The following is a 21011-nucleotide window of genomic DNA, read 5'->3' as shown; positions in this document are numbered from 1 at the left end:
AAATCCTGTATCAGTACAAATCCAAGACAGTTCGGACTCTTAATGCCTGCCTATACCCTGGAGGTGACGAACGCGACGTTTTCATTGCGCTGTGAAACTTTGTCGAAGAGGCATACGTTTGGGGTCATTATTAATATTGATGTTCTGTTCCTTTCCTTTCCTTCACCACAATGAGGCACCAGATGCGCATCCTGCACATCTCTGGAGACTTCCCAGTCCACCAAACGCGGGCGGCAAGTGCGCCATCGATACCGTGATAGCCTTGTGGCGTAACGTGCCTCAAGTGCCCATAAAACTGCTATTGCAATCAAGGTAACACAGCACAACAGAGGAAGTTTTGAATCACGTAACATGCGTGACCTCAAACGCCATGCTTTTCTAGACACGACTGATAGATGTAGTCGTGCATTTGACGCATTCCAGCCCTTTTGTAGGTAGCCATGATTTTTCATGCGACTAAATTGAGTTCAACAACATTTCCTCCTGGCCTGTTACATTATCTCTTCGTAAGCGAACATGTTTTTTTCTAAGCGGAGAAAATATGTCAATTGTTAGACGGAGCCTCTTATAGCCTTGCTAATTGCGAAATATTAGTCTCTTCGTATTTCCGCTCCAGTAAAGGCATTTTAGTATATATCTTATGACGAAACAATGTCCTGGTAGCGTATTTTTAACGTACGCACTGCACAAACGGCAGGACGTAAAAGAAAACTTGTATATAAATTACATTAAAGAGTTCAACAACACTTTTTCAGCCTTTACCCTATTGTCTCCGGAGTTCACCGCAAACTGGACCACGACGTTGTGATGTCCGGATACCTGATACCAAAAAACGTGAGCACATCTTTCTGAGCCTTGAAGAACAAAAGCCTCTCGAATAACACAGTATATAGATAGTCGGGCTATCATCCTTCCCGATAAACCGTCACCTGATTCATGAAAGTAAACAGTTAACACTAATCATAGTTGTAGAGCTCTCGGATGACATGTCACATGCGGTTTATTAATAGTTTCTAATATATATATATATCGCAAAACTGTTCCGTAATAATCGGCAAAGCCTTCCCAGTAACTATTGTCACGTTATAGTGACGGTGACGAACATGCCATTGTCGTTACTGTGCGTTACGAATTAAGCTCTTTATTGAGCGAACTTGTGCCCAGCAAAACCAGGTGACATTTCGGCATAATGATAGCGGTGAAGGAAGTCGGCGATCGTTCAGAATCTGATCTGCGGGTGAAGCGCGTCAGCTTTTATACAGGACTGACTCGTCAAAGGTTGCAGCGTAATCGCCGATGCCCGCATGTTTTCTAGAAAGTACTACGCAATTCGTGTCGCGCATACAATCTGATTAAGGCTCATTTACACTAGACTGACACGACACCGATTTTGGTCCGCCGAATATTGGGGACAGCGTTTTGCTTACTTTAAACGGTTGACCACAGGGTTTTCCGTCAAGTGCTGTCGCCAACAGTCGGCGGACCAAAATCGGTGTCGTGTAGGCCTAGTCTGAATGAGCAGTAACACATGGTCCGGTGATAGAGAAAGACACTTCTCTACTTCAGATTAAGGCACGTCTTGTGCTGCTCGATAGCATTATAACACTACAGCCGCCGCGGTGTTTAGTGGCTATGGTGTTGCCCTGCTGAGCAGAAGGTAGCGGCGGCCGTATTTCGATGGGGGCGAAATCAGGGGCACGTTAAAGATCCCCTGGTGGTCAAAATTCATCCAGAGTTCCCCAGTACGGCGTGCCTCATTACCAAATCGTGGTTTTTGGCAAGTAAAACCTATAATTCATTCATTCACAGATTGGCTCGTGAAAAAAAAGTCGCAGTTTCGCCCGAAAGGCGAAGCATCATTTGTGATAGCAAATTAGTAGAGAGCTATACGGAGTAAGGATAGTACTTTTATAGGCTGTATAACCTTGGACACATTCGCTTACTAACTGAATCACCAGGCATGGTGTCAGCGCGCACAAGCAAACATGAATAGATCCCACTCGACGACCGCAGACAACCGCTGTCAAAACGGCTGGCGTGAGCAAGTTGAGCAGCAGCAGCAGCGAGCGAATGTTCGCGCGGTATAGCGCTACAATGGAAACTGAGCTGCATAAGCACAGCGCATACAAAGCTACGAGCCGTCTGCAGATAGCTATCAAGATACGGTGCCAGGCTACCGCCCACCGCCGCGCAAAGTACAAGTACGCAGTTGCGGGCTGAGTAGAAGCCGCATCCCCTCACTCCCACGCTGCCTTCCCACTTTCCTCCTTTCGCGTGCGAGACTGAGTCGTCAGTTCCCCTTGCGCCGTTGGTACCGCAGCCTCCCTCCCATCTCCCCACGGCCTTTCGCGCGACGGTCACGTTTGCTCTCCGCTGTGCGTTCGCTCTCCGTGTAAGTGCGCATCCCTCGCTCCCTTTCATTCGCACATACAGCATGCGGCGCGCGGCGACGATTTTATCGCCCTTGGACTTTATACGGAACCTCACGGCGACGACGACGGCAGAAATCCGTTTGGAGTGTCCATATAATTGCTATCCAAATAAAAAAAAATCACCGAAGATTACGATACTCCCTAATGCTAAATTTGAGCGCAGCTGAATACGTGTTTTTGTTCCGCGATATCTTGGCTGGCGCAGACAAAACATTATCTTGGCTGGCGCCGCATGTCTCGTGCCGCAAGCTCGGCCGCATGCCGATACCGAGGCCTCCAGATAAAACAACTTGCGGCAGCCGCCAGTGGTGAAAGCGGCGCTGCCGCTTCCACCACTCGACGGACGGACGAAGTCAACCACTTCGCCCGATCTCAAGTTCACAAGAGAATTAAAATAACATCTAAAAGATTTGTTGGCCGTTCACTCAATTTCTTTATTTCTAGAAAATTGTGATTGACAAGAAATGCGATAATCCACATCTACTTTACCTCGTTCCACCAGATCTTAGTTGCTAGGAGCGCGCATGTTCCTTGAAACCGAAACTAGCACTCACCTGCAGCGGGATGATATTACTGCCCGCGCCGGTATGCCGACATCAACATTACGTCATGAAATACCGATATTGTAAGCGATGAAAAACACCACCGGCACAGCCAGCGGTATTGTTACAGCCAATTGAGCTTCCTTCGTGACCGTTCCAGCCGATTGGGATGGTCTTACTGTTTTTATCATACAAGTGTTCTATTCCGGGTTTACCGACTGATTTCCGGCAACGGATGTAACGGATGTGACGTAGGCTCCAGCGCCGCCATCTAGGAGTGGTGAAGCGATGTACTGCATCGTGACACTAACAAGCACTGACAGGGAGTGCTTCCGTGGTCACAGCGCAGCGGAGCGTGCAACGCGCCGTAGCCATAGAACAAAATACCAAATATACCCTCGTGCATAGAGTTTCATACAATAATTATAAAATAAATAACATTATTAAAATTGTCCGATGGCAGGATTTGAACACAGGACCTTAAGCAGAGAAACGTGATATTGAAACCATTACGCCACGGACGCATCCATCGACTAGCGAGATAAAACGCCCTTTATGAATTTATCGCAGGCAAGCCAGTGCATTGAGACGCTTGGCGCGTTTCGATTTGTCCACCTCGACAAGCTGAACCGTTGTAATTATAGCTATTATGCACGTTCGCAGCGTGTTCTGCACTTCGAAAAGTATAGAGTGCTATGAAAATTTACGGCAATGAAGGCATATAAAGCGCAATAAACAAAGCCACAAGAACGACAGACAAGTCCATGTACTTCTGTGGTTTCGTGTGGGCAGTTAGCGTCGGATTAGGCTGTGGCGCCTCGTCGCCTACGCATTGCGGCATCAACATGCAATAGCAGTGCATCGCCTACTGCTTCGCTTGCGATGGCACCACGTAAGACAACTGCTGCACTAAAAGGCGCAGAAAGGCAACGACAATCGCGCTTTGAACCGGCGAGAGACACGCCAGCATGAAGCAGAATGCCTTCGCGCCTTCGCGGCGCACGGTGCGAACTCTGCCACTTGCATTCCTGCAGCTGTGCGCGTCGCAGCTCGACTGGCTGCCACTGCCGCTACGGAGCCGGACCAGAATGCTTGCACCTTCGCCGAAGCACGGCCATTGGAGGAGGAGGAGGAATAAACGTTTATTGTGGAACCAGCGCTTTAAGATGGCCGGGCCTAAGCCTCCCATGTTGGGACGTCGAGGGCTTGCCTCACCGCCGCCTCACGGGCGTGCTGGGTCGCCCAGGTTTGGTCGTCGAGGGCGGAGCTCCGCAGAGCCTCATGCAACCTGGACGAGAGGGTCGTGGTGTTACTTTGTGTGTACTGTGCTGGGCACACCCACAGCATATGCGGAAGCGTAGTCGGGTGAGTGCCACAGCACCGGCAGCTGGGGGTATTGTAAACTTCAGGGAATATAAGGTGGAGGCGGGCGGGTGAAGGGTACGTATTTGTTTGTAGCAGACGCAGGGTGGTAGCCTGCGCCCGGCTGAACTTGGGGTGAGGTGGAGGGAAGGTTCGGCGACTAAGGTAAAATGCCTTAACGAGAGCGTTACAAGCAGTCAGATTATCCCTGGTGTCCAACTCGTCTCCAGTGTCTCCGACGCGGTTGACTAGGCCTCGCGCAATGGAGTGGGTGACCTCGTTGAGGTTGGGGACGTGTGGGTGGACAGTACCCGCGTGGGCCGGGATCCATGTCAGGGAGATCACGCTTTCTTTAGAGTGTGGTGCCTGGCGGAGGATACGAAGAGCTTGACAAGAAATGCGGCCTTTGCTGAAGTTAGTGACGGCTGAGCCAGAGTCACACACGATGGTGTGACAGGTGGGATCTAGAGTGGCCAGGGCGATGGCCACTTCTTCAGCCGTTTCGGCAGTGGGGGCAGTGAATAAAAAAAATTGTCGCAGTTTCACCTGAAAGGCGAAGCATCAATTGCGATAGCAAATTTGTAGAGAGCTAAACGGAGTAATGATAGTAGCTTTATCAGCTGTATAAACTTGGACATGCAGCAGCACCGGCAGCACGCAGAACTGTTGTCGACGCCGTCGGCGTTTTGCCCGCGTTCGCACAAAATGCGTGCGGCGTTGGTGAGTGTTGCCGGAGCCTCTGATATAAATAGGCACTTGATGCAGCAGCTAAACGTCGCCTCCCTTCCCTCCCCCTCCCCCCCCACGGCCTTTCGTGCGTCAGAAGATGGCGCGTTTGCTCTACATATATGGTGATTGTAAAGGAGGAAAGAGACGCCTACTTCTGCAGCCCTTAAGAGAGCACGGCACAGAACGCGCGTTTGTTCTCCGCCGTGCGTTCACTCCCCGTGAAAGCGCGCGTCCCTCGCGCCCTTTCACTCGCACATACAGCGTTCGGCGGCGCGCGGCGACGATTTCATCTCCATTGACGTCATACGGAACCTCACGGCGACGGCGACGCCGACGGCAGAAATCTGCTTTGGAGTGTCCATATAATAATTGCTATCGCAATAAAATGTTTTTTTAGATGCGAAGCAGCTTTTGGCGGGGGCTTTGTCCCTCCCTCCCGCGGCGTCCCACACCCCCACAGCGCATGCGCGTCCCTTCCCCCTCTCTCTCCTCTCCTAGGCTCCCCCTTTCTCTCCTCTAGGAATCCGGAGCGGCGCGCACGACAGGTGGTGCGACAGCTGCATACTCCGGTGGGGGCGCCACGGTAGTTCCGCGGTATGAAATCGACGGAGCGCGCGCGCCTCATTCTCTCTCCTGTGCAGAGCCGCGATGAGCGCTCGGGCCGCTGCCGCGAAACCATCTCCCGCTCAAGCTAACCATCTCTCCGCTGCTTCGCATCCACATATTTTCCCCTTTAGCGGGAGATGGAGTAATTTTTTTATCCAGCGGCCGTCGCCGTAGCCACTCGCCAGTAGGACGGCGCTGGCCAAGAGGACGCAATGCGCTAAGCAAACTTGCAACATGGTCGCCCGCCCGCAAATCGTGCGCCTTTCGCTGCAGTGGACTGTCAGTTCATGAAGCAAACATGCAAGAGCTTCTGCAAAACACGTTTCACTTTCGTGTTCTACTGATTCATATGAAAGAAGGCTCAACCTTAATTTTTTTACGAAATAGTTCTCAACTTCATGCATGAACAAGTCGCATCGTGCCTGTCGCTTCGCCTTTAAAATTTGTACAAGTAACTGCCAGACTGACAACGCTGGCCCGCATTGCGTTTAACCCATAGGAAGGACATGACCGCAAGCCATCACACAGTCGGGGCCGCAGTATGTCCGCGGTGAACAATCTCGGAGGATATCAGACTCACGACCAATTTGCTGCTGGTTGTTTCTGGCGTCATATGCTACCTTCTGATGGCTTTATGCGAACAACCGTCAACTCCCCTACAGACATGGTGCCTCGCCAAAGCTGCCTTTCAAGTTCGGCTCTCGAACAGATGAACAAAACTTTGTAAACCATCACTTGGCCTGCCACCAGTCCTTTACACTCTGGCGGCTAGTTCGAGCAATGTTTTTTGGTTAACTAAAAAACACCGCCCAAGCACTCCGTACAGATGGTTAACCAGCGAAGCTCAAACGTACGGCCCCGGTGTTTAGCAGTGGGTTAATCCCGACGCTGTATTGAAGCGTTTCTCAATTATTGGTTACATATTTGTGCTTCTAGTGAAACGCAAGCGTCAATGGCGGGCGGATACTGCTAACCACGACGCCGAGCTAACTCCAGATATCGAACGCCCGCGACAACGGCGAGCCGAGAAGGCAGCGTTGCGGGCAGAGCAGCGTCAACGTGGCAATGGTGGGAACGCGTTCAGCGGGCCAACGCCAGTATTCGGCGGGAGTTTCTCGAGCGGCACTTTGGCTTCGGCTGCTACGAAACGTCCACGTTGAAATGGCGAAGTGGAACGCAAACGACAACGGCGCGCGGATGCTGCTAACCACGACGCCGAGCTAACTCGAGATATTGAACGCATGCGAAAACGACGAGCCGAGGAGGAGACGTTGCGGGTAGAGCAGCGTCAACGTGGCAATGGCGGGAACGCGGTCGCTAACGACGTGACTAACGGCGCTTCCAATGGCGCGCGCTTAGGTGCGACGTAGAGAACGACGTAAGTGACAGCGCAGCCAATGAAGACGTTTAGCGAAACGTGGGACGAACGATTTTTCGTTTCGCCTAGCCATATACAGCTTTCGCTGTGAAATCTAAATAAGCTGCAAGAACATCAGAACGACCACACACATAGTTCTTGTCTGTCTTTTTTTAGCGATGTTTATGATGGTAGTATAACATACCACTGTGCCCAAATTATCGCAGTCTGGGAGAAAACTGCTTGTGCTCCAAAATTTTCAATTTGCCCGTGCATTGTCATTGGGGTAATTATTTAAGGTGTTCGAACACTTGCACAAGGAAACACAGGCGCCACAATTTCACTACCGCATGCTCATCCATGCCGCAGAATTCAGAAATGCACAGCACATTCACGTCTGTCACCGTGTAAGGCTAGCGTACAGCATCTGGACACTTTACGAGCCTAGAACGTCCGCGGTGTCATCAAAGACGTGCGCCACGTAATCGAGTGATTGCTTTCTAAGATTATTATTGCGATAGCAATAGGTGACCCAAAAAACGAGCAATCGCAGGGGATTGTGGGGCGCGCCGTCTGCTAGCAGCTTCCGGTTGGACGGAGGACGCAGTTGCATCGGCTGCATGCCCGGCGCACGTGTTTTTCTACGCGGTTTCAACTGCCAGTCGTACGAAGCTTTCCGTGCGCTTTGTAAACCAGCAATGTCGTACCAATCATGCAGCTGATTTCTAGGTTTCAGTTCACTCTGGGCGCGACGATGACGAGCCATGAAAGGCAAGGATACGCTTTTATTCATAAACGAACTGTAGTTTTCGTTTCGGCAGCCTTTTTTGTTTCTGCTAGCTCTGTGACATTTGCCGCTGCTTGGACGCACCGTGGCACAGTCACTGACTGCTCTGCCTGCAGGCAGAGCAGTCATCTTTCCCCAATAATTTGTCAAGCGTATAGAAGCATTACTTAGAAAATCGGGTGTTGAGGCTATGGCTATAGCAACCTGGTAAATACTGCCCTGTGATCGTCGCTGCAACCGATATCTTCAGTAACGGCGCAGCTAGCGTAATTAGAAGAAGTGCTGAAAATGTTCGAGAACTGCGCGCTGTCAACGGCATTTCTTGGTCGAAACTCGAGGTTCATTTGAAGTGGTGGTACGTAGTTAGAAGTTTTCGCTTTTTTGTCAACAAGATGTGGAAATGGTCGACTCGCCGAAATATTACGGCTGCACATTATCTCTATCTGTGTTCAAGGAACTAAGGTGGGCTAGTTGGTCACGAGTATTATGTATGTTTCTTGCTGTGTCTTGTTTAAATTTGCGCCGTAAAACCATGTTTCATAATACCTCTATATATGTGCATGCGAGTACCGAAATAGTTATCGTTGCTTGAGTCAATGTTGATGATGATGTGTGGCGTTTAATGGCGCAAGGGCCAGCTATGGCCAAAGAGCGCCATGACATATGGTAATAAAATGTTTATGTATTATGAATGAAGTGATTTAATTGAGTGCTAATGCACATGTTATTTGGCTGTAAAGAGGCCTAAGAACGGGTCGCTGTAAACAGCGTAAAATAGAATGACAATGATTCATGATAAAATAAAAACGAGCATAAAAGTTTCACTACGAAAAGGTGATATAATAAATGACATACAAGGACTACTGCCTCCACAGGGCTCTTGAAGTAGAGAGCTGAGAGGCGTGTGGTATAAGAAGTTATGTCACTGCGGCTACAGCCTCGAAGACGAGGCTGTGCTACGCATGACCTGGCCAAATTACTTCTAAGACGTTAATTTCATCTAAAAAGCTAAAAACTGTGTTTATGTTAAAAAGTGGTACGTTGCTCAGAAAAAATGCTGGGTGAAATGGGATATGCTGGCGATATGCAGAATAAAAGTACTTTTTACGCTCCCTTTCTATTTCCTTGCACTGGATGAGGACATGGAGCACTGTAAGGGTGTCGCCACACCTTCGACATGACGGAGTATCACTTCCCGTCAGTAGGTAAGAGTGGGTGCCGAAGGTATGACCTATTCTTAATCGGCAGAGGAGCACTTCTTTGTATCGTGATGTTTTCGCTGATATCCAGTGCCCTAATTTTGGTTTGATAAAATGCAGTTTATTGGATACCTGGGTATCCCACTGTTTCTGCCAGTGCTTCTTCAGCTTATGACGTAAATATGGTTTAAGGTCTGTGGCTGGAATTGGTATGTTTCTGTCGGCGTTGCTAAAAACTACTGAGGTAGCGTTCTCGTCAGCATCTTCGTTGCCTTTTATGCCACTATGGCCAGGCACCCAGCATAGGACGATGACTTGTTTAACCGTATAAGCTGAGCACAGCAATGCATATAGTTCGTTAAAAACAGTGTTCTTGTTTTTTCGTACGCTCATTAGAGCTCGGACTACACTCAATGAGTCCGTGAACACAATAGCTTTTGCGAGGTTCATTTGTTTTATGTGTTTAACTGCAGAGAGTATCGCGTACGCTTCTGCCGTAAAAATACTTGTATGTGGATTTAATGTACCAGATATTAAAAACGATGGTCCTAGAGCTGCATAGGCAACACCAGCAGGAGGCTTCGAAGCGTCTGTATAGAATTCAGCACAAGAATACTTATCCTGAAGTTCACGAAAATGTGAATGTATACGTGTATCAGGTGCTCGTTTCGATATTTCAGCAAAAGAAATGTCACACTGTATATTCTGCCACTCCCAAGGTGGTGGGAGCCGAGTAGGAGCCATTAGAACATTCTTCAGAAGAGGGGCGTCTAATTCTTCTGACAGTGCTTCCAACCGAAGTGACAGAGGAGGCCTAGTGGCCGGGCGGTTACGGAACAGCCTGGCCGCGGACATGTCGCGAATGGTAGAATGGCATGGATGCTGACTATCTGATTTAACCTTCAGGGCGTAGGCAAAGCTTAAGTATGTCCTTTGGAAATGTAGTGACCACTCGTTTGATTCAACGTACAGACTTTCTACAGGACTAGTCCTGAAGGCACCTGTAGCAACACGGATACCTAAGTGGTGAAGGGAATCTAGCATCTTCAAAGCACTAGGTGCAGCGGAGTTGTATACTATAGCCCCATAGTCGAGGCGTGACCGAATGAGACTTTTGTAGAGGTTTAAAAGGCATCCCCTGTCACTTCCCCAAGATGTCCGCGACAATAGCTTCAGTAGATTCATTGTCTTCAGACACTTCGCTTTCAAATATTTTAAATGGGGGATAAATGTTAATTTAGTGTCTAAAATGAGGCCTAAAAATTTGTGTTCATGGCTCACAGATAGCCGTTGTCCATTAAGATGAATGCAGGGGTCAGGTAGTATACCTCTCTTGTTCGAGAAAAGAACACAAGTGCTTTTTTGAGGTTTCAGTTTAAATCCATTCTCGTCAGTCCATTTACTTACTTTGTTTAACCCAAGTTGTACATGTCGCTCACAGATAGAAATGTTACATGATCTAAAACCTATTTGTACATCATCCACATACACCGAATAAAACATCGTACTAGGTAAGACAGTATTGAGCGAATTCATTTTCACAACGAATAGAGTACAGCTCAGTACACCACCTTGTGGTACGCCCGTTTCTTGAGTAAATGGACGAGATAGGATATTACCAACCCTAACACGGAACGTGCGATTAGATAGATAGCTTTGAATCACTCTCAAAAGGTTGCCTCGGACTCCCATTGCAGCCAGATCACGGAGAATTCCAAAACGCCAAGTTGTATCGTATGCCTTCTCCATATCTAAAAATACCGATAATAAAAACTGTTTGTGCACGAAGGCATCCCGTATATTCGCCTCGATGCGAACAAGGTGATCAGTTGTGGATCTACCCTCCCTAAAACCACACTGCAAGGGGTCTATTATTTTGTTGATTTCAAGATAATGGATCAGGCGTCGATTTACCATTTTCTCAAAGAGTTTACATAAGCAGCTTGTCAGGGCTATAGGCCTATAGCTGCTGGCCGAACACGGGTCCTTGCCTTCTTTAAGAATAGGTATTATGATTGCTTCTTTCCAGGCGGACGGAATATAGCTGGCAGAGAAAATGGCGTTGAAAAGCGATAGGAGTGTTTTGTGTGCTTCGGGGTGTAAGTGTTTTATCATCTCGTAAACTATTCGATCGTTTCCAGGGGCCGATTTATTACAACAATTTAGTGCAGCCTGAAATTCTGCCATGTTAAATGGACGGTTGTAAGGTTCATTTCTGTCTCCTTTCCGATCCAGAGGCAGTCGCTCTGCTTGTCGCTTGTGTCTCAGGAATGTATCTGAATAGTGGGATGAACTGCAAATGTACTCAAAATGTTCCCCTAGAGAATCAGCTTGGGCCTCAAGAGTGTCTCCTTCTGTATTCACTAATGGTAGAGGATGAGTTTCACGGCCTTTTATCTTGTTTACCCTGTTCCAAGCTTTTCTTCCGTCTGTATAAGAATTTATGCTAGATATGTATCTTTGCCAGCTTTCCCTTTTGGCACGGCGGCGTGTTCTTCTTCCTTCAGACTTTATTTCTTGAAGCTGATAAGATTCTCTGTAGTCGGAGAGTCGCGGAGGTGATTCCAAGCCTTATTTTGTTTCTTTCGCGCTTCCCTACATTCATCGTTCCACCAGGGAACACGTCGTTTGGAAGGTGAACCATTTGTTTCGGGGATACATATTGACGCCGTATCAACAACAAATGCCGTCAGAAATGCCACTGCATCATCTATAGGAAGCGTAGAGATGTCTTCCCAGTTTATGCGCGTGAGTTCCTCATACCGCTTCCAGTCGGCTGACTCGACTTTCCAGTGGGGGACGCGTGGAGAGCACTCATCAGCTTTTGTTAATTTTAGGACGATAGGAAAATGGTCACTTCCATATGGATTTTTAATCACGTTCCACTCTAGGTATGGCACGAGTGTACTAGATGCGATGCTTAAATCGATAGATGAATATGTTTTGTTTGCCACGCTGTAAAATGTAGGCTCTTTCTTATTTAGTAGGCATGCATCTGTAGAGAGGAGGAAGTTTTCTACTAAGCGCCCTCTAGCATCACAGCGACAATCTCCCCAAAGGGTGTTGTGTGCATTAAAATCTCCAGCGACAACATAAGGTTCGGGCAGTTCATAGATGAAGCTGTGAAATTCTGCTTTTGATAGGTGGTAGTTCGGGGGGATGTATAGTGAAGCAATTGTTACCATCTTGTTACAGAGTACTGCACGTACAGCAACTGCCTCCAGAGGCGTTTTAAGCTGTATTTGCCGGCAAGCAACACCTTTATTTACTGCTATGGCCACACCGCCCGACGAGGCAAGGGCGTCGTTGCGGTCTTTTCGGTAAATGGCATACTGCCGGAGAAAGTTCGTATGAGAAGAATTAAGATGGGTTTCTTGGACACACAGCACCCTTGGATTAAACTTATGAAGGAGTTCCTTAATGTCATCAAGATTGTGGAGTAAACCTCTAACATTCCACTGCAGTATCTGTGTATCCATTTTATATGTGTTTTGTGCTGTGTGTCTGAGAAGTAAATTAAGCTAGCTCACGAGGCCTTTCCACGCCCCGTGATGGGGGTTTTCCCTTTCTTCCCGGCGCGCTCGAGGGAGCTGCGCCGTTCTTTGGGCGTCTGAGACGCCGGTGTTTTCCTTGTATCCATCACCTCATCTGAGGCGGTGGATAGTGCCCGCTCAGCGGGCACGTTTGCGGGGGTTTCGGGCCTATCTGCACGGGCAGTGGCCCTGTGTCCGGCAGGCCCGCGGGTCTGCTGGCCCTCCTTGGCAGGGGGCGGAACAGCGCTGGCTGCTCCAGCCGGGGGGGCTGATGGCGTGGCTGCCGTCACACTCCGTGTGACTTGAGCGGCCGCCGAATGACGTGGCGCTGCCCCCCGGCGCGCCACATCGGTGTAGGACGGACTAGACTGGTTATGCATAGAGAAACGCTTGCGTGCTTCTTGGAACGACAGATTAAATTTGATTTTGAGTTCAATGATTTGCTTCTCTTTTTTCCAAGACGGACATGAACGGGAGTACGCGGGGTGATCTCCGTCACAGTTAGCACAGCGGGTGGTGAAAGTGCAGGAGTCAGATAGGTGCTCATTAGATGCACATTTTGCACAAGTGGTGCGCCCTCGGCAGGTTTGCGAACCATGCTCGAACCGCTGACACTTGAAGCATCGGCGCGGATTCGGGATGTATGGCCGTACACGGAGTTTGCAGTATCCAGTTTCTATTGAGTCTGGTAGGTTACTTGTTCCAAAGGTAATGATTATGTGTTCGGTCGGAATTTGCTTGTCATCGCGCCTGATGGTTATTCTTTGTACTTTTACTACATTCTGATCTTGCCACCCCTCGAGTAGCTCGCTCTCACTAAGGTCAATTAGGTCATCTTCAGAGATGACACCGCGGACAGTGTTCAATGATCTGTGTGGGCCCAGTGATACGGGAATGTCTCCAAAAGCAATGAGTTTTGTTAATTTGCTGTACTGGGTCTTGTCTCGAACTTCAAGAAGAAGGCGCTTCCCATCTTAGTTACTTTGTAGCCTGGGCCGAGCGATTCTGTCAAAGATTTTGACACAACAAAAGGAGATATTGTGCGGACTGTCTTGGTTTCATGCTGACTGTGGATTACGTGGTACTTTGGGAATGTTTCTTTCGGCTGCATGAAAAAATTGAAGCTTTCATCGGTGCGCCCCCTCTTGAGGGAGCGATCAGGTAGTGGGGGGAAATTGGATTCCATTAAGAGATTCCTATATTCGGCAGGGATGGCCGCCACCCACCATGGAGCCCAACTAGGGGACGACACAGGACAAACTATTCAGTTCTGTGCACGCCAACGGTGCATCCCCACTATAACCAAATACCTATACCCAAGGCTGGATATAATGCACAAGGTTAACCCTTGCTGCCCATGAAGTCGGAAGTAAAAGGAAAATAAAGAGAGGACAGGAAAGATTGAAAGTGAAAGAGAAAGACGAAGATTGGGAGAGAAGGACAGGAAAGGGCAACTACCGATTCCCCCCGGGTGGGTCAGTCCGGGGGTGCCGTCTACGTGAAGCCGAGGCCAAAGAGGTGTGTTGCCTCCGCCAGGGGGCCATAAAGGTCCAAACACCCGGCTTCGGCTCAACCTCCAGGATCCCCTTTTCCCCGGACACGGCTAAGCCGCGCACGGTTAGACGCGGGAGGGTCCGACCCTCATGTGCTCGGGTACGTGGTGGCGCAACTCACCAAACGCCTGCTTGCGCAGACGCCCCTGCGGGCCTTGAGTCAATGTTAGAGAAAGAAATATCTTGGGGAATCATTCCGTGTCGGCCCTTACACAGCTCATCGCCACCTGATAAGTGCCACTGTACGTTTCATTTTCATTTTGTTCACTGATGGTTCAGTCTTGGAAGTGGCAGCCATGCCTCTGATGCTTGTGCACAGCTGACTCAGCAAGGGACGCTGCAAGGCAGTAGTTACATCAGTTTACCTTTCACGCTTGAATTTGAGCAGCCAACGGCTGAACAGCCGATCATGGTTTTGCTAGCCACCTGCAGCCGGGTAATCTTCGAGTGTGACAAAGCCGAACTGCAAGCGCATCAATAGGCTTCAATGGCGAGGCGGTGGCTGCGCTTCCTCGAACCGTAAACAGCGAGCAGACGGCGCATCCCAGAATCCCTCGCTCTTTTACGGGTCACCTAGTATATGGACATTCCATACGAATTTCCGCCGTCGTCGTCGGAATCACTGTGCTGTTCTGTATGCGCATCTTCTCTTCTGCTCCAGCTGCAGGGTTGAGCGTGCCGTGCGCGCCCTATCTCGGAGGCAATCTGCGCTGCCGTCGAAGGCTAGTCGGCCGAATATAGCTAATGGATTCATGTGCGCTTTGTTCTCACGCACCCAGTTCGCGTTTAAGCCAGGGGCAGTACGAAGGGGAATTCGCTCGCCGCTGCTGCCGCTCTTCATCACACCAGCGCTCTCACAGCGACTGTCGACGGTCATCGAGTGAGCTTTGTTCGTGTTTGCCTTTGCGCGCGTGACAACGTGCTTGTTAATTTAGCTAGTAAGGGAATGTTTACAACAGTTTATGCCGCCGTTAAAACGACTAAGCTGTCTTCGTATAGCAGTCTAATTGTTTGCTATAACAATCATTGATTCGCATGTCGGGCGAAACACATTTTTTATGGCTTCATCTTGGGTGGAATTTTCTCTTATGCGATATTGCCTTTAACGGCTGCTATCCGTGCTGACGTTGAGTTCCGTCCTCTTCCTCGCAGGCCATTTGATAAGCGACGCATTCCCAAACTTATCGCCGTAGCCTACATCACTCTGCGGTCGTCTGCAGCCGTCATTTGAAAGTGCGATTCGCTGTGCGACGGCATTGCGGCTTTTATGCTGTCTACCCACTTTCCGTGCCGCCGAACTATTCCTCGGCCATTCGTTGTGCTTCAATGTCTGCTTATAACCTTACGTAACATCTACCCTTTTTTGTACGCATCCAGTGCCCATGTCACACTGCGCCGTTACACACAATTTTTGAGGCTCATGGAGCACCTCCGCTGGCTTGCATCGCCGCTATAATTAATCTCTGTGTCTTCCTTTTTTTGACGCATCCCTTTGCCACGACCATCGGCCACAACCCCACTACTGTGCAACGCGACCAGCTCCCCCGTGTTTTTCCTGAGTGTAGTACCTCAGTTGCTTGTCCGGGCACTCACTTCACTAGGCCGAATGAGCGTTGTCGTGCTATAAAACAACACTCACTCCGATGTTCCTCAGAGGCAGCGACCTTTCCATTATTCCGCCACAGACCAATGGCTTCGCCCCTTTTACTCCCAGTTTCTCTCACTTTGACCCTGCTTACCCTGTTGTTCACGCGGACACTAGCGGCGTTGGTATTGGTGCTGTGCTAGTGCAACGCAAACCTGGTTGTGACAGATGCTTTGTTGCCTACGTCAGCTTTAGCAAAGGCTGAAGTGAAAAATCCCGACTGAAACATTTGGCGGATTCTACACTAAGGGGGGAATTGGTGTCAGCGCGTATTCTTTGATGTGTGTGCACATGTCCAAGTAAATCATATGCAATCATAACGCTGATTATAGAAACGCTATAACACCATAACAGAAAAGGAATGCAAGTTTAAGCAAATAACGCTATTACTCTAAACGCTGGCAAATTGCTCCCAATGTTGTTCTTCACTTCTCTGTAGATACACGCTCAATGCATGCTCTGCTGTCTTTGTTCACTCTACCTATTTCTTAGCATGACTACTTGAGCTGCTGACGCATTCTTCACTTCGAAGTATCCAACATCTTTAATTTTATCTTCCTGGCATCTTAACTTATTCCCTGTTGTTTGGATTGTTCATACACGCGTATACTTAATGGCCATGCATTTTCCGGACCATTGGCCAAGAGTGCACAAATACCCCAAGTTGCTCACATACCGCTACGCACTCGCTTCCTTACAGACAGTCTTGCGGACCGAAATGTTTGTTAGTGGGAGACTGGAAGAGAACTTCACAAGAGCTTCTGAATTCATCCCAGACCGCTGGCTTCGTGCCAACGGTGACCGGGCCGGTGAACTTCTGGAAGAGTGGACGCATCACCCTTTCGCTTCCCTACCATTCAGCACTGGTGTACGGATGTGCATCGGACGAAGAATAGCCGAGATGGAGCTCTCTGTACTTATTGCAAAGGTAGGTAAAGTGATATTCGGATTCACCGCGCTTATCAAGGCCGTAAAAAACTAGTAACATATTGTTTGATCCGCACATGTTTCCAAACTACTTTTACTTTTATCAATAATCTTAGGGTCATGTATAAGGAGGAACGTTTGAATATAATTCGTTCGTAATCTCCGGTATAGCTGCCTAGCTCAGTTTCAAAATGTAGTGCGGGATTTGTCGGCAGCATGTACGATATGTAACTTTCATTGATGAGGTGGGTCCTGAACAGGCTTTTGAACGTGCCAATGTCCATAGCGAATTCGTTGTGGATTGGACGCAACACAAAAGAGGAGAACTGGAAAGACATTCGCTTTCCGGGGTTTGTTGGACTATTATGGGTATTGTACACACTGGGGAGAAGACAACGGTTGTGACTTGAATTATCATACTGAACGCCTCCAAAAGCGACAAGGGCACAACATTACTTCAGCACAACAAGCAAGATCATTTTTTGCAATTTTTTTGCATTTTAGGATGTTTCCAGATAGCAGAACGATTCCTCGATAGACTGAAGTGCAATAGACTGTCGCCTAAGTCAAGGGATCCAATAATTCACGACAAGATACAATAAGTGAAAGAGCATTACAACCAAAGGACTGATGTATAAAGATACATATATTGGATTTCCATGACACAATGTATTGCTTCGAGCTTTCTTGTTTATAATATGGCGTAATGGTTACTTACCGGTGCATTCCAAACCAGTTATCTTTAACTTATACTGACGCTCCCTCCTCTTAAATAATAGCTCCTCATTTTACCTAGCCTACTGAAAGTGTTTTCATAACGCTTCTGTTCTTCCAGAAAAGTACATTAATATATCCAGTGCATTAGCCAGTGCATCATGTGCAAACATCACTGTTTTCGGGCTCGCGGGGCATCTCCTCTATATGAAAAGCCTGCAAACGCATATCGACGATCTCCTCAATTACCGTTATTTTTCTTTTGTTCGAGAAACGTAATTTCCTTCTATCTAGTAGCAGAGTCGTCTCTTCAGCCGTTATAAAGGCTTCAGTGGTGACTTCGGAAGTTTGACTTAATAAAATGTACGGTTCCTGTAAAACTAACGCATTTACATTGAGCCTAGTGGTAACCAGCCAAATGTTCACACATTATCCCTCATGTGTAAACATTAGCTTCCCCATGTTCATAATGACCGAAGTTTACTGTATTCATAAATGCATCGTGGAGTATATTCGGCACAAAAAAAATGGCAGCCGATCTGCAAAGTCAATGCTGATGATGGAGCAAAGCTCCTTGGACGATTACGGCTGCGGCTCGAGCTTTCGCTTCGGGGTCTTGCTGCCGTTGCCGGCGTGCTGCTGCTTTTCGGGGTCGTAGCTTGGGGCTAGTTTCGCGGCGTTACCGTTGGGCTGCCGCGTCTCGTTCTCAAAGTGTAGGATCAGGGTCACGACGTTTGCGCTTACGTTAGCGCTCCTCCATACTGCAGTGCTAAGTGTAGCGACAGCGGCAGTGCGGCACGGCGCCGGCGCAACACCTGCGCGCGGTCGGTATGCGCGCTGCGTGCGCTCTGCGAACGGTTCTGCGCATGACGTCGTGCGCTTGCTCAGAGAGGTGTTTCAGAGCGGCGCCGGCGCAGCGCAACGCCTGTGCGTGGTCGGTATGCGCGCTGCGTGCGCGACGGGGAGCTACGACGGCGACAACGGACATTTATTTAATGGGTGTTGCCATTGGGTGTCGTCGCCATGAGGTTCGGTATAAAGCCCAAGCACGGTAACATCGTCGCCGCACGCTCTATGTGGGAGAGATGCTTGCGAGGCTCAGCCGAAGATCGCGGCTAAACCTCGAGGGAGATAGGCGGGGGGCGGAAGCGCGCTTCATTTCGAGGCACGGGGGGGGGGGGGGGCAGGTAGGCGAGAAAGGGGGGGGGGGAGGCGTTTGACACCGACGCGGCCGCGCGGGCGCCGCCTCTTGAATGCGAATTGCGTCGTGGAAAAAGTGTGCGCCCGCGCGGGCCCCATCTTCAAAGCCATCTGCGACATGTACAAAGTGCAAATAGGGCCGGTAGCTTCATGCGCGTTGTGCTTTCGACGTTTAGTTCGCGTTGAAGCAAGACACGGCACGAAGGTCAATGTACTCGCTGCTGTAGCCGCGCCTTCTCACTCCAGCAATTTGATAGCGAGATTCCGTGGTTATCAAGTGAGATGTGTTCATGTTTACTTGAGCACGCATTACACGGTGCATGTTTTAACAGCGAAGCGCATGCAACGCGCAGTGACGGCCGTAAGTCCGAGAGCGAGAGAGAGACATTCACGGAGCGGGTCTGCTGGAACGCGTTGTCGGCATTGCAACGCGATGGAACGCGGTGTCAGCATTTCGGCCAGCTTCGCTGTGTCTTGAGTTTTGCGCGGCTTAGTGCAAGCTTTCGCCATTTTCTTTAATAAGGGAATGTTTACATGTTTATACTGCTGATAAAATTATTACTCGTAGTTCGTATAGCTGTCTACTGATATCCTATCGCAATCGGTGCTTCGCCTTTCGGGCGCAACTGCGACTTTCATTGCGATAGCAATATTTGGACACTCCAGGCGCATTTCTGCCGTTACCGTCGTCGTCGCCGTGAGCTTACGTATAAAGTCCACGGGCGATAAAGCCGTCGCCGCGCGCCGTACACTGTATGTGCGAGTGAAAGCATGCGACGGTGAGGCTGCAATAGCGGCTGCGCACGCAGGGGCTGGAAGCGGGAAGTGCGCAGTCGTCCAGTCACGCACAACCCTCCGGAGTGAGGGTAGGGAGATGGCGGGGCTGCGCTTTACTGCGGCCGCGCGCACCCGCCAGGCCGAAAGGCTTTGGGCAGGGTGGGAAGGTGGAGGAGCCGCACTTTACTGCGGCCGCGCACTCCCGCCGGGCCGGGAGGCTCCGGACGGAGGGGGGGGGGGGGGGGGGCGTTCTGCACTGCGAACGCCCACCCGCGCGGCTGTATCTTGGAAGCCATCTGTGGCGGGAGCCTCATCCACCCTCTCTGTGTTTTCGCGGCTAAGATCGCGTTGATGCGAGCGCCGGCACAAAGCTCAATTCGCTCGCTGCTGCTGGCGCACTGGCTCACTCCAGCGCTGACAGCGAGTTTCCGCGGTCATCGAGTGAGATGCGTTCATGTTTGCTTGTGTGCACGTGACACCATGCTTGTGAATTTAGTTAGTGTGCCTATGTTTCCAACTTTATAATGCCGATAAATCTACTATCCTTACTTTGTATAGCCTGTGCACAAACTTGCTATCGCAATTGATGCTTCGCCTTTCGGACGAAACTCCGAATTTTTATATCTCAACCAATGTAAAAAGCACTACGCATTCACTAAAAACTATACATCAGATTTCGTTTTTCATTTTAGAGTCTCATGAATAATGTTTGCTAAAGATATTAATTTGCAGTCACTAAAAATGACCTGTGTGATCAGTAGCTAAACAATCTAGTGATTTACCTACAAACTCTGGTCGTTGCCTTCTGCAGGTGCTGGAAAGATTCAGAGTGGAGAATCACCATGGGGACATTGGCTTCCTTTCACAGCTTACAAGTCGCCCAAAAAAACCGGCCAGATTCCGCTTCATTGAACTCTAGTAGGAAATGCATACGCAAAGGCGACATTTTTGAGTAATTAATATTAGCTGTAATAAATGGGGTTCCTAATACATACAAATGAACTTATATAACTGCATATGGTATTTTAGCTCAAGGACTAATATAATTTGTTTTGTGTTTCTATTAGGCTTTATGAGCATCAAGCGCCAGTGAAACCACTTTCTGGAGCTCCAGATGCAGTGTGCTTTTTGCTCTTTCTAATGATTAGGGCGAAAACCAGATGTCCTACTTTGTGTCATTGCAACGTAATGAATAAAGTTTTAAAGGTCCTACATTTAAACGTTATTTCAGCCCTAATATTTATTGGGTATAAGACGTTGCCATGAGTTGCTTTCGGTTCAAGTAGTAGCGCGCCCGTAAAGATAAACTAAAAGACATATTTAACATATTGTTAGAAAGCTTGTAATCCTTTCACGCCGGTTGTGGTATCTTTCTTGCACTGTAAACAAATATTAAAAATGGTTTTTGTTCCATTTATAATTTCCCTTCGAAAGCTGTGTTAGGAATCCATTTTTAAATGCGAAGCATTTCTTGGCGAACATTTGCTACTTTGACAGTATCTATCTAGCCGCCTACGTCTTTGAGCTGTAATCTTCGTTTCGTTGACTTTGTATGTACCAAAATTGGCATACTATGACAAGAGTACATGACGAACATAAATTATATATCATGACATGAATAAAATGACATGCGTGTCATGTAGAGCAT

The 21011-nt window shown here is 48.8% G+C and overlaps 1 protein-coding gene across 1 annotated transcript in view; it reads left to right on the top strand.

Annotated features, from left to right (window-relative positions):
* The window catches only part of LOC119465164 (cytochrome P450 CYP12A2), a 36448-nt gene extending 15739 nt beyond the window's left edge, over positions 1-20709 (top strand). The window contains exons 3-5 of the mRNA XM_037725961.2: positions 756-834; positions 16446-16673; positions 20175-20709. Coding sequence (XP_037581889.2) covers positions 756-834; positions 16446-16673; positions 20175-20282 — 415 coding nt within the window. The 3' untranslated portion in view covers positions 20283-20709. The remainder of the gene's footprint in view (positions 1-755; positions 835-16445; positions 16674-20174) is intronic.
* Positions 20710-21011: the final 302 nt, after the last annotated feature.

This window comes from Dermacentor silvarum, chromosome 9 (genome assembly GCF_013339745.2).
Source record: "Dermacentor silvarum isolate Dsil-2018 chromosome 9, BIME_Dsil_1.4, whole genome shotgun sequence".
Taxonomy (NCBI): Eukaryota; Metazoa; Arthropoda; class Arachnida; order Ixodida; family Ixodidae; genus Dermacentor; species Dermacentor silvarum.
The sequence above is the reverse complement of the archived record's forward strand: the minus strand, read 5'-3'. Positions and strand labels throughout refer to the sequence as shown.